Below are 14,272 nucleotides of genomic sequence, written 5' to 3' on the forward strand. Positions count from 1 at the left end.
CGCTCAATAAGAGCGTGCTAAGTCAGTGAAAGGTGTTCTCATCTCCTGGGGTTTGGAAAGGGCTTCCAAGGAGCCGTGTGTGCCCTGAAACTGAAAGCCACATTCTGTGCTGGATTTTTCTTTTTCCTGAGAGTCTACAGCCAGAATCTCACAGGGATTTACGACTCAAAAGAAGTTGGAGAACCACGAACACAGGTTCCTGAATTTGACAAGGATGATTACAGTTTCCCTCAAACAATGAATAACCTTCATTCACAGCTATCTGCTAACAGAGAAACGTGTGATCCACGAGTGGTCTGATTATACCGGGTTTTCCCTTCAGAACTGCAAGCCCAGCGTCCAGAGATTTGCCTTGGGAATTATTTATGAGCAGATTTTGAATAGGCAGCACTATGGTCTTCATTGTCTGTGAGCCAGAAACTGGTGAGAATGAAGAAAAATGTGTTTTCATAGATTTGAAGCCAACTCTAATATTCACACAGAGCTGGAAAGAAAAGGATCTGTAAGGCGGCTCACACACGAGCAGCAGGTGAAGATCCAGGTGGGCAGTCTAAGAGGCAAACAGCTGCATCCCACTTACCCCATCGCCTCGGCCGCTTTGGGAAATGACCAGAACCTGGTTCCCAAACAGCAAAACCCATCCATATTTCCAACCCGCCCATTTACTCCCAATTCCGTAACGAAATAAAAACAAAGGCCTCCACACACAAATCCTCAAGTGTCCATCAGGTACACAAATGTCCCTTGGTCAGAGCCCAACTCCACCCAGCGGTTTGGCTTACCTTCCCCGATCATTGAGACCCCCACGGACATGCCCATGAACTTGCTTTTGGTCCATACGTGAGTGTTAATGCACAGCCTCTTCTCCTTGCACTCACAGTAGAAGCAGGAGATGGGCGGGTGGTGGGACACCTGCTCGGCCACGAACCGCATTCTGTAGTTCTTGGAAGGGTCGTCGGCCATCGGGTGTTCATGGCCGGAGGGAGTAGGGGCGGCAGTCCTCTTGGGCTTGAACCTGTCCTTGGGAACCTCCCAGGAGCAGTGGAACGTCTCGCCGATGATGGGGTTGTAGGGTTTCTTGGCCAGGGTGCCCTTGCGGCCCTCGTGGAAGGCGGTGAGGTAATACTCCACGAAGCCGATGACCCTGTCCTGTGGCGTGGCCCCTGCGGTGACAGCCAGCAGCAGGTCTGGGTGTGCCAGGAAGTCTGCATACATCTCCAGCAAGGACCGCTTCTCGAGAATGAACGTGGGAAGCACCACCTGCGGCCAGAGGAGACAAAGTCAGACAGCAAGCCCTGTGGGTGCAGGAGAAAGCTGGAGAGGAAAAAAGAAAGGTCCTAAGGGCGGGTGCCAGGGACCAGTTCCTCTGATTTGCGCACACATGACACATCAGAGGAAAGAACATCCAAGAAATTGGAAGTGGCCGCAGCGGTGGCATCAACGCCAACCCAGCTTCATGGATTAGACTGCTCTGAGCCATCTTCCTCTCTGCTCACCTGGGCTGAAACAACAGCCTCTGTCCCTCCCTCCATGGCCAGCGCCCTGCTAACATGCGGCCCCCATCATTTAGAGACGTGAAGCAAATAGCTCCAAAGGGCTTCTTCGTATCCTTCCTGCCATCGGGCACGACCAAGGGGGATGCTCAGTGTGTTCCCACAAACACAGATACAGGGGCTCGTTGGTGCTGCGTCAAAGCGGGGCCCAGGTAGAGCAGGACCCACCACTAAGAACATCTGTTTGGAGATCTCTGTAGGAAGAGCAGCGTATAAACCCTCACAGGATCAGGGCAGGGAAGGAATGTGGAAAGGGCCCGACAAACGTTTCGGGAGGCAAGGCCAGCTAGAGGGCAGTGTCCACAGTGGCTGCCACGGAGAAGAGGGGCCATGGGTAGAGGCTGCCCCCTAGGCTGGGTCAGAAGAAATGAGCAGAAGTTACAAAGAAGTAGGCTGGTACTTAATACTGAAGCTTCTGGTAAATGGACTGGCACAGGGGCCATCCCCTCAGTGTATCATTGGCCCCATTACGAAAGACAGGTAGAAACTTGGATGCTCTGTCAGGCACTCAGGGACTCCTCGTTGGTCCAAAGTGGATCCCAGTGGTCCCTCAGGCACCATACAACCCAAGTGCCTAGAACCCAAGGATTAGGTCACTTAAAGCAAATGATGGACTTTCTGGGAAGCTGGGAAGCCCTCACCATCCCTGATATGCTATCACCCCCCCCAGTGGTCTGCTGACGTATTACCATTCCACCCCTCGGCTGCAAGACAAGCCTGCGTTGACCTGGAGCGTCTCACTCTGCTTCTCGTGGTGGCAGTCACGGGGTTCTGAAGCTGGAAGCCCAGCCCTGACCCGCTGGCTCCCCCTTGAACCGTCCAGGTGAGGGAAGGGGTTGACCGAGGTCACGCAGCTGGTTTACACTCCTCCCTACATGGCCAGGTCTGTCCTTCTGTCACATCATAGGTCCCAACTCCCACGAAAGCATTGCTAACCAATAATACCACACACAGATCTGTGACCTGGCCCCCACTTCAGCCTGCTGGGACCCTTCCCGGGGAAAGATGGAGATACCGTGTAAGTGAGGTGTCCCGACAGACAGGCGGACATGAGACAGACAGGTGGACATGAGAGCAGCAAAGCACAGAGATTTCAGAGGAAACTGGGGGAAGCCCAGCCCGCTGGGGAGGTGAGGTTGGTACCCCTTCTAATGCTTTTCTGTCCCACTTGAGAACTATGTCAGAGGACAACGCACCCTCGCTAAGTCGCAAAGCAGCCAGATATAAAATGAGCATGTCACACAACCCAGGTATCACAGCGACACTCCCAATCTAACATGTCTCTCTGGGTGTCAGAAGTGAGTGATTTCTACGTTCCTTCTGAGTATCTTTCTGCTTTACTTTTATAATAAACTAGAAGAAGAAACGTTATTTAAAACACAGCTATGCAAATTAATGGAGATTTCCTAAGTTTCTTTGAGCCACAACTTGACAAACTTGAGTATCTGAGAATCTGAGATGGCCGGGAAAAGTGCATCCTGGCTCAGAACCGCCTTCAGACGCCACTGCTATGACCTCCTACGTCTCTGCGTGGGAACAGGTCAAGTTCAGCTGCCGTCCCCGTGCCCTGTGAGGCCTGCCCTTCTCATGAGCCTCACGGGGGCCCGGCTGTGCCTCCCATGCCTGCCCCCCACAGAGCCACTCAAGGTCCCCCCAGGAATGCTCCCCACCCAGGCTGTGCAGGTTGAGGCTGTGGATTTCAGCAACCTTGGAACTCCCCCCCCACCCCCCCACCCCCCCCACCCCCCCCCCCGCCCCCCCGGCCAATGCGACCAAATCAATTGCAAAAGAAAAGAAGCCACCAAGGTCCGCATCTCCAGACCTCCCTGAAACACTGCATTCCTGCGCTCCCTCCCGGGCAGGGGGCCCTCTGATGGAGGGCAGGGGTAGGGTGCAGAGTTACACTGAGGAGCTCCACGTGAAGACGGTCCCAAGACCCGGGTTCCTCCTCCCCAACCGCGTGGGATGGGGCGTCTCCGACAACAATCTCACCTCTGGTCAGGGCTGCACCCGAGACTGAAATTAAAAGGAAAGAATCGCGTGGATGTTTACGCTCTCTTGGGGTACTTTGGAAAAGGGCAAGAGTTTAAGGCATTTCCCCTAACTTAGCATTTCTGCACTCAGAAGCTGAAGGATTAAAACAAAACAAATAGAAAAAAGAACCCCAGGCAGAATCCTAAATCGCTCAGCATCAGAACCCAAAGGCCCCTTCGGGATGCTGCAGGTCAAGCCCCTGGTCTCACAGGTGAGGGGACAGACTGGGGAGAAGGCAGGGAAGGTGTAGGAGAATGTGGGGAACCTCAGGGCTCCCAACTGCCCCCCAAGTTCTGTCCATCACCCGACACATCACAATTCTCTGCTTCGGGCCAACGAGAGCATCTTCTTTCCCTCAGAGGACGAGGGAGGTGAGCGGTCACTGGACGTCAGAACCGGGACGGCTGGCCACCCCCTCTCCTGCAGGGGTCAGGAGGCAGCCCAGGGGGAAAAGGTGGGACGAGAGCCCCACCTTCTAGTCCGTTCTACTCTTCCTGGATGACAAGGCAATCCACCAACCCAAAGACTGTCATTAATGTGCAGATGGGAGGGAGACCATAGGCAACTAAGGACACTCACGGTGCCCCCTGTCTGGAAAAGTACAGCTGACGCTTCCTAACCCGCCTTCCAGCTGTCACGCCTGCCACTATTTCTTCTCCACACCACAGCTGGAGTCATCTTTCTAAAATCTCTGTAAGACACAAAGTCCAGCCTGGCCCCCTCCTCCTCCAGTCCCACAGTATCCCTCACTTTCTGCCCCAGCCCTCCCAAGTATGTACACACACACACACACACACACACACACACACACACACACGAGTTCACTCCTGTTTTCTTTTGCTGCCCTCCCTCCTGCCCTCGTCTAAGTGAGAAACAGCTACTCAGCTCATAGGAGGTAAACTCCTCCGTGATGTCTTTTCTGACACCTCCTCCTACATCCACCCCCCACTTCGCTGTACCCAGCACACACCCACATTGTAGCATCCACAGGGTTCTTTTTGCTCTTATCAATGCTATAAAGAGCATTATTGGCACAACTGGGGGGAAATTTTACTATGGGCGTGTAAGAAACAGTATCAAAGCCACGTTAAATTTCCCCAGGGTGACAAATGTGTCGTGTAGGAGAATGACCTTGTTAGGTCATTGATGGCTCATTGAGGTCCACTCACTGATGGATGTCAGGGAAAAGTGTCATGTCTACGACAAGCTCTGAAATGGCTCATCAAAAAATAAACACATACATACATATGCGTGTGTACCTGCTGTGTGGCGGACAGAGAGAAGCAGGGAGAGAGTGGGAGAGGGGAAAGAAGAAAGAAAAATACAAAGTGGCATAATGTTAACAATTGGCCGATAAAGGTGAAGCATATATGTGGAAGTTCATTGTTCTACTCTTGCAACTCTACTGTAGATTGGAAGATGTGCTAAATAAAGAGCTGGAAGAAAAAGAAAAAAAAAAAAAGGCTCTACTAGGGATGCAATACCTGAGAACTTACTGTCAAAGACAACCCTCCTGAAATGAAAGACACAGGGAATGTGGTCTCACAGCCAACAACAGATTCAACCCTCGAGGCATGTATTCTGCACTTGACAGTGATGCTGTGGCGTTGTCCGCGCTGGGAAAAGTAGAATTCCCAGAGAGATGGAGGAGAATGGGCAGGAGTGGGGTGACCATCTCCCCTTTCATCTCTTGCTGGTGTTTGTGCAGAATACCCAACCTATGTCCTTTCAAGCCAGCACAATGACCACTGTGGGCAAGACATTTCATTAAAGTGGATTCTCTCTCTTCTGTGATCTCCCTGACTTCTTGTTGGTCCCTTTGCCAATAAGTCACTTAATCATCTGTTTCTTGGGCAGTGGACACTGCAGACAGGGAGCCACAAAGTGGTGAGGACTAACTGGACTGTCTGCCTCCAACTGAGCGGTGAGCGATGGCCCAGCTGCTGAGACTTATGGCAGCCAAATGGCTGCCATCGCTACTGCAGATATTGAGCCATCAGTCAGGGCTGCCTTTTCTGCCATTAACATAATTAAGACGATAAACTACTTTGGGGAAAGGAAAAAAAAAGAAGAAGATCTGCACTCAGGATTGAGAAAACAATTAATTACGGCTAAAGTTGCATCAATCTAGAAGTAAATAACTTACGTTTGGATGGGGATCTTAGAATTTGGAAACAATTGATCACCCATCGAGAAAGTCAAAGGGTCCCCCGAAAGAGCAGTGGTCCGTCCCTTCCCCACAAAGGGAAGCACAGCGGGCCTCCGATATGGAAGGCCAGAGCAGGTGCGACTTCTCCAGAGAAACATCAGTTAACCTAATAACCTTGACAGTCATCTACATAATACTCTGTTCTCAGTCTGGGAAACCTACCCGGTGCAGACAAGCAAGGAAGGGAGGCCAAAACCACCTGAGAGTGACCTGTGCAATCCTTTAAGGAAACCAGGGGAAGTACATAAAAATCCAGCCTTACAAAATGAGCAGGAGAGGATTCACACTGCCGAAGGCCCACGGAATGCTCCCCCTGGTTTCCTTAAAGGGCCAGCTCCCTTCCTGTGCATCTCATGGTGCTTGGGACACCAGGAAAGGCACTCATTAAAACAAATGATACAAGTGAAACTACTTACAAAACAGAAATAGACTCACAGACATAGAAAACAAACATGGTTACCAAAGGGGAAAGGTGGGTGGGAGGGATAAATTTGGAGGTTGGGATTAACAGATACACACTACTATATATAAAATAAACAACAAGGACCTACTGTTATAGTACAGGGAACTCTACTCAGTATCTCGTAATAACCTATAATGGAAAACCCTCTGAAAAAGAATATATACATATACCTGAATCACTTTGTTGTACACCTGAAACTAACAGAACATTGTAAATCAACTATACTTCAATAAAAATTTATTTTTAATAAAAATATTTTTTTTAAAAAAAGGGCCCCTGGGCTTCTCTGGTGGCACAATGGTTGAGAGTCCGCCTGCCGATGCAGGGGACACGGGTTCGTGCCCCGGTCCGGGAAGATCCCACATGCCGCGGAGCGGCTGGGCCCATGAGCCATGGCCGCTGAGCCTGCGCATCTGGAGCCTGTGCCACAACAGTGAGAGGCCCGCGTACCATAAATAAATAAGTAAGTAAATAAATAAATAAATAAACGGCCCAGCTTGCAGGAGAGTCAGAAACCGTGAGCCGAGGTTCATCTCTTGGCAGCGACAACCACGTGGACCTGGGCAAATTTCCCCCTTAGAAGAAGGAGCTTAAGCACAGCACTGTTAATCCGTGCTTGTTGTGACTGACGCTGGAAATTCAGCCTCATAAAATAATTCAATCAAGGAAAAAGCTGTGAGTTCAAGATGTCCACTGTATCATTACAACACCAAGAAGCCACCTGTGGAGGAAGTACAAGACAACGCAGCGACCTGGGGGGAGGTTATGCATCCGTGAGCAGGAACGCAGGCCATGAGAATGTTCTCGTCCTTGAACCCAGTGGCAGGCACGTGGGTGTCTGTCGTGAGGCAATTCTCTATCCCAGGGGCACACAAAACGCAACCACAAACCACGTCTCCTCTTGGTTCAACAAACAGCTCTACTGGAACCAGTTAAATAATTCTTTAAGAATCATAGAAACTTCACAACGATCTCAGCAAGCTTCTCTCTCCATGTACAAATCTTGTCTAACATCCTTGAGGACAGGATGTGCACGGGGCACCCAAGGAGTGTTCAATCCACCTTTGCTTTGCACTAGTTTCAACCACAGTCTGCAGCCCCAGACTCCCACCTGCTCTATGGAATCAGTTATGCCTTCTGGAAGGGCTCACGATCCCCTCTTCCAGCAGATCTCTGTCCCATCTGAATCTGTAAAATTTGAGTTTAGACCAAATCCCTTGAGGAATCCACACAGGTCACAGGCCCACCCTGGACCTTGCTGTTCCCCACAACCACCCCCCCCCAAAATCTCAATTTCAAGCACCCCCCTCCTCCCATCACCCGGTACGTCCAGCTCACTCCATCACAGCCCCAGCCCCACGACCCCATCACGTCCACCATCCCCTGTCGCCTCATTTCCCTCCACGCCCAGCATGGCATCCCTGCCCCACCTGACACTCACTTCCTTGATCTGCCACCACCACCACCCCCTGGCCCCTCGGCCGCCTCTCCCTCTGGGGGGGTCAGCCAGCAAACCCCAACCCTGGTTTAATCCACCTCCTCACGTTCTCCGAGCCTCAACCTGGCAGCTCAACTTACCTGGAGAAAAGAGACACATGCTCGCTGGTCTCACTTTAAATTCGTGACCTAGAATCCTTACGTGCCCCGCCCCGGGGCGGGGCGAGGGGCAATCCTGCCACCTCCTTCCTCCGCCTGAGAGGGCCACTCATCCCTGCTGCCTCCTCCCTCCCCAAATCTCTAACAGCCCTTCCCTCTTCATCACCCTCACTTGCTCTGAATCCTTGACACGTGGCTGTGCAGATGTGGGAGCAAGACGGGATTATCCTTGCTTTACAGGCAAGGAAACAGAGACATTCAGAAGTGAGGTAACAGCTGGGGCGCGTCCCGGCTCAGAACCACGTGCGTAAACACAGAGCTGAGGGTCCCCCGGGGTCCCCGCCCCTCCGCTCTGCTGCTTGCCTCCTGCTACAACGGTGGGCTGTCCTAGCTAGGGACAGACCCTCCGCACCGCACGGGATCCCAGAACCCCTCCCCTCTCGAGTTCCCGCAGGCATCCCCGCCCTCTCTTCCGACCTACCGTTCCCATCAGCATTCAAACATCTTCAGAAACCAAAGATCTCTGTTCCAGAGCTTCGTCCCAATTTTCTGCTTCCCTTTTGCATCAAAGCTCCTTGAAACTCCATCTTTACTCCCTGTCACCACTTTTCTCCCCATCCTCCCTTGAAGCCACCTAATCAAACTTTGACCAAAACAAAGGCAGTGGTCCCTCTGCAGGCGTGTTGGCAGCAGTGCCTCGCAGCGGAGAACTCCCTTCTCCTTAAAACACTGCCTGTGTGCGACTTCATGTCATCATGTTCCTCTGCTTCCTACCCCACCTCCCCCCAGCTGACCCTCCTCAGTCTCCTCTGCTGGACCCTTCTCATCTCTCCAGCCTTCACATACAGATTCCCTGGACTCGACCTTTGGACTTTCCCCCTACATCTCTACTCACTCCCTAAAGGGGGGTTACCATCTCCTGCGTTGGACCACCCCCTGCAGATTGTTCACTCCCAAACTGGTACCCAAGCTTCACTCACAAACCCCAGGCTTCTCTACTCAGCTGCCTACACATCCTCTCAATTTGGATGCAGAACTGAATGGATCCCTCAGACCCAAGAGACCCAAGGTTGAATCTGGGACATCCCCCCAAACACCCCAACCTCCTCTTCCCATAGCCTCTCCCCCCTTGGTAAGCGGGGCCGGTGGTCTGCTCCATGGGTGGCCCTCGATGAACCCAAGCCCCTGGAATTCACACCCCTGAAGAGTCCCCTTGGGGCACTTTAATCAACAGAGTGGAAGTGACAGTGTCAGTTTGGGGCCCAAGGCTTATCAGCACCCAGTTTGGCCCTCCTGGGAGCTTTGAGCCACTGTGTAAGAGTCTGGCAACCCAGCTGGACAGACCATGTGGGAAGGATTCATGGAGACAGAAAGGTTACAAGACTTCATGAGGAGAGAGAGGCCCAGCTGTCCCAGCCACGTTCAGCCTACAACCAGCCCACCAGCTGATGACAGGCACACGAGTGACCCCTGGCGAGACCAGCAAAAGAGCCACCCAGCTGAGCCCAGCCCAGACTGTGAACATAAATAAAATGGTTATTTTAAGCCACTTCGTTTAGAGTGGTCAATCCCTCAGCAATAGGTCACTGAAACAAACAGCAGCTCTAATGTTTATTATTCCGGTTGCTCAGGTTGAAATCTTAAGAGTCATTCTTTATTCCTCTTTTGCTCATACCTTACAACCAAACCACATGCAAAAAGGATACTTGTAGCCTGTTGGCACGTCTTCTAAGTACACCCAGAAACTGCCACTGCCCTTGCCATTGTCTGTCACCTCCTCCATTCCCACCCTGACCCTGCTGCCTGCACCCCACTTGCCCTGTCCCAGTTTACTTTCTACAAAAGAGTCAAAACAATCTTTTTAAAATACAAGGAAAGCCCTGCATTCCTTTGTTCACAACTCTCTGACAGCCACCCACATCACCCATTGCAACACCCCAAGTCCTCACAATGTCCGGCGAGGCCCTCCGATCCAGCCCCTGCTGTCTTGCCGATTTAATGTCCTGCCAACCCACGCGGGTCAACTCTGATCCAGACTCTGGATCCCTGCTCGTCCTCAAAATGCCAGGCAAGGGCCACCTTGGGCCTTGTCCACTCACTGACCCCGCTGGCCCGAACAGCCTTCCACTACATGGCCACCTGGCTGGCTTCCTCATCTTCACCTGCCTGTACTCCAGTGACACCTGGAGAATCCTGCGCTGAGCGGCTCATCTAAGAGGCTCACCGGCCCCATCAGCTTTCCATCCCCACCTGCCATGCTCTGTGTCTCTCCACTGTGTTTGCATCTCCACATTCTTTTCTCTTCTCTCTCTAGCTTATTGTCTGTCTCTTTCCACCATCACACAAGCTCCGTGAGGCGTGGATTCTAACTGTTTTGTTCACTGCTGCACTCCCAGCGCCTAGAACAGTACCTGGCAGGTGTAGTGCTCAATAAGTACTTGTTAGATGAGAGAGCACATGCGTTACTGATGGCTGCCTTTCATAGCCCTGAAAACACGGTAAAAATCGTCATAAACCCCCAAGCTCAACCTTGCATCCTGTGGGCACCCCCTCCCTGAAGCCCACAAATTATCAGGGCAGCAACTCTGAAAAACACATGTTTCCCACCTGCTCCAAGGCCTCCAAAGGTTTCCCATCACCCTCAGGATCAGGTTCACCCTCCTTCAACGGCCCACAAGGCTCTGCAGATCTAACCCTAGCCCCCACTCCAGGTTCCCCCATGCCCCGCCAGCATACACTCCCCCCAGCCTCACCGCCTTCACTCTCTGGCTTCGCCCATGCTGTTCCCTCCACCAGGAATGCCCTTCCTCTAGTTCCTTCCACTACCGCCCACTCACCCTTCAGGCTCAACCTACATGTCCCTTTGTCAAAGAGCCCTTCTGTGCCCTCCATCTTCTGTGGCTCCTCCTTTCTCCCTCATTTTCCTTCCTGGGCTACCCATGATTTGTGCAATTGTAGCAGGTTATCCAGTAGAGGAATTCACCAGCAACTTGGGCTTCTGGAACCACAACTGAGGAAGGAGGACAGACCAAGGTGCTTCTGGAGGCAGGACCAGATACCTACTTTGGGGGGCCCAGTGAAAAACAAAAATGCAAGTCCTCTTGTTCAAAATGATTAAGAATTTCAAGACAGCAACAGCAGAGCAGTAAACCAAGCCTGGGATGCTTCTGAGCATGGGATGTTATACCACCCCACTGGTCACTTGCCCAGGAAACTGCTGACCACGGTTAATGAACTAAAGCAAAATACAGCACTCAAGGCCCAGTGAGGCTGGTGACCTGGGAATGCAGCTGTGCTGGACACCTCCACAAAGATGGGGCTGTGCACTTATTTTACAGAGAGATCAAAGCTTCATCCTCAAGTCGTGGAAGGTAACCTCTCCAGGGCGCCTGCTCATCGAACCGAGTGCCATTCAGGCCAAGCTCGTCCACTGCCAGCTTAGCACAAGCTTAACTGAATGACGCAGACAAGAGCCAAGAAGAGACAATAAGGAAAGAGATAATCTACAAATAACAAATGCTGGAGAGGGTGTGGAGAAAAGGGAACCCTTCTACACTGCTGGTGGGCATGTAAATTGATATAGCCACTATGGAGAACAGTATGGAGGTTCCTCAAAACATTAAAAGTAGAGCTACCATATGATCCAGCAATCCCACTTCTGGTCATATAACTGGAAAAAACCATAATTCAAAAGGATACATGCACCCCTATATTCACAGAAGCACTATATACAATAGTCAAGGCAGGGAAACAACCTAAATGTACATCGACAGATGAATGGATAAAGAAGATGTGGTACATGTAGACAATAGAATATTACTCAGCCATTAAAAAGAATGAAATAATGCCATTTGCAGCAACATGGATGGACCTAGAGATGATCATACTAAGTGAAGTAAGTCAGACAGAGAAAGACAAATATCATATGATATCACTTATATGTTGAATCTAAAATACGACACAAATGAACATATCTATGAAACAAAGCAGACTCAGAGACAGAGAACAGACTTGTGGTTGCCAAAGGGAAGGGGGTGGGAGAGGGATGGAGGGGGAGTTTGGGATTAGCAGATGGAAACTATTACATATAGGATGGATAAGCAACAAGGTCCTACTGTATAGCACAGGGAAATATATCCAATATCCTATGATAAACCGTAATGGAAAAGAATATGAAAAAGAATATATATGTATGTATAACTGAATCACTTTGCTGTACAGCAGAAAGTAACACAGCATTGTAAGTCAACTATACTTCAATAAAATTTTTTTTAAAAAGGGGAAGATACAATTTCATCAACATTTTTACAGGGCAGGGCAACGAATGCCCAAAAGCCTCATGGGACAATAAAAGGTTTCCCTCTTCCTTTCACAAGTATTTCAGCTTGTCAAATGTTCCCTTGGTTTCTGAATAACAGCTTCTTCCCAGTAAATAAGTTAATGAACAATAGATTAGAAAAGTTTTTCTTTCTGATAGCTGACTGTTGGATAAACACGTTTGCTCTTTTAGGAAAAGGCGATGTACACTTCTCATGATTTCCATATTTTAAAACAAGAGGGACTTCCCTGGCGGTCCAGTGGTTAGGACTCCGAGCTTTCACTGCAGGGGGCATGGATTTGATCCCCAGTCAGGGAACTAAGATCCCACATGCCGTGCGGCACAGCCAAATAAAAAAATTAAAAAATAAAACACAGGAGCCAGAAGGTGATGTCTCTGACACACTCCACCTGCCGTCATACAGTCCCCTCAGTGCTGTTGGGTTTCTCCACATCTGACCTGGGCAACTTCGGTTACCCTGACAGTCTCTCTCCTGTATCACTCAGGAGTCTACACTGAATTATAGAATATGATCCACGATGCAAATATATTTCACATGGTGACCCAGTACACACGTATCAACAGAACTAAAAAGTTTCACCTGCTGTACACTCTGGTATTTTCTAATGTATTTTATTTCATTTTTTAGAAATGATCATCTGACCCACTAAACTGGTTTTACAACCCACAAAACGGGCTGTGAACCAGAGTTTGGAAACATGGTTTGGGGTCAAATTAGTGATGTCACAGCCCAGATTCCAGCCCCCAGGTCTTCACTCAAAGCTCCGTCTGAGTGGTCTACACTCAGACAGGAATCAGAGAGGGGGCTTTTTAAAAGGCAAGCACTTAAACGATTCTTCTAGCAAAAAGGATGCAAATTACATGGCCAGGAGACAGAAATGAAGGGAAGGCAGCAGGATGTCAGCTTGGTGTGTGGAGCCCCCGAGCAGAGGGCAGGGAAAGGGGAGACGAGGGAACCTTCCAGGTCACACTGCTCAGCATGCGCCCCCAATCCCATGGAAAGTAGTGCAGGTTCCCAGGATGTCAGACTCCCTCATGATCAAACCCATGAGAACATCCCCAAGAAAAGGCTTTTCTGTCCCCTCTGAGGCTCCCTGTTGTAGCTTTCCTCTTCAAAGAGCCTGTCTCACCCGCCCCCTCCCTCTCACTGGTCTGGCCTCCAGGCCAAGCTGAGCTTGTGGAATCCAGCCCCTTCCCTGCAGCCAAACAAGCCCACGACCCTCAAGGCAGTTTCCCCAGGCTGCGCCTTCAGGGGCTCTGACCATTTCAAGTAGGCCTTCCGGATCCAGAACTTTCATTGCCAGCACACCCTTCCCATGGTCGCGTCCCTCCCTCCTAATCAGGAAGCACCTACCGAAACTGAGCAGGACCCTGTGGGGCTCCAGGGCATGGAAGCCTTTCAAACAGTTGCTAATCAGGGAAGGGAGGGGATGCAGAGACAAGGGAGGAGCAGTCAGGAAACTATAGTGCAGCCTTGGGGCAGGGTCCTGGTTCCGCCTCAAGGGATACACATAACAACATCTTTGAGCTCTTCTGCAGAAAGAAAACCCTCAACAAATGGAAAATGTTAGCATTCTTCATTCCAGAGAAGACCACCTGAGGCCAGACTGGAGGAGTGCAGGCCCCGCACACACCCTGATCCTTATCAGCAACCCAACCCTTGAACTCCTTACCTCCCGGTTTGGGACACACGGTTTTGTGGGGCAGGAGCTCGCTGTGTCTCCCTTTGCCTGGCAAAGCAATAAAGCTATTCTTTTCTACTTCACCCAAAACTCTGTCTCCAAGATTCGATTCGGCACCAGTGCAAAGAAGCCGAGCTTTCGGCATCAGCGTCAGGACGGGCAAGGGAAGCCGGGTGGGCTGGACAGCCGAGTCCAGGCATCTCCCACCACCCACAACGCTCCTGATGCCCACACACCTCTCAGCTGCACGCAGAGCGGCCTTCCCTCTCTCCTCCAGAACGAAGCCACTGCCCGGAGGTGGGGAAGGCTCCACGGGGGGCCATCGCCCGGCCACCAGCGTGGAGGATGCTGGGTCCTCTCGATGAGGTTTCCCGGGATGGGCGCAGCACCAACAAG

At 51.0% G+C, this 14,272-nt stretch overlaps 1 protein-coding gene across 2 annotated transcripts in view; it reads right to left on the reverse strand.

Annotated features, from left to right (window-relative positions):
• The window catches only part of OSBPL10 (oxysterol binding protein like 10), a gene marked incomplete at its 5' end in the record, with an annotated part of 284,829 nt that overhangs the window by 19,254 nt on the left and 251,303 nt on the right, over positions 1–14,272 (reverse strand). For both annotated transcript variants that reach the window (XM_082663642.1, XM_082663643.1), the window contains one exon: positions 783–1,260. In XM_082663642.1, coding sequence (XP_082519768.1) covers positions 783–1,260 — 478 coding nt within the window. The remainder of the gene's footprint in view (positions 1–782; positions 1,261–14,272) is intronic.

Source organism: Grampus griseus, assembly GCF_964374135.1.
Source record: "Grampus griseus genome assembly, chromosome: 10".
In the NCBI taxonomy this organism is placed as follows: Eukaryota; Metazoa; Chordata; class Mammalia; order Artiodactyla; family Delphinidae; genus Grampus; species Grampus griseus.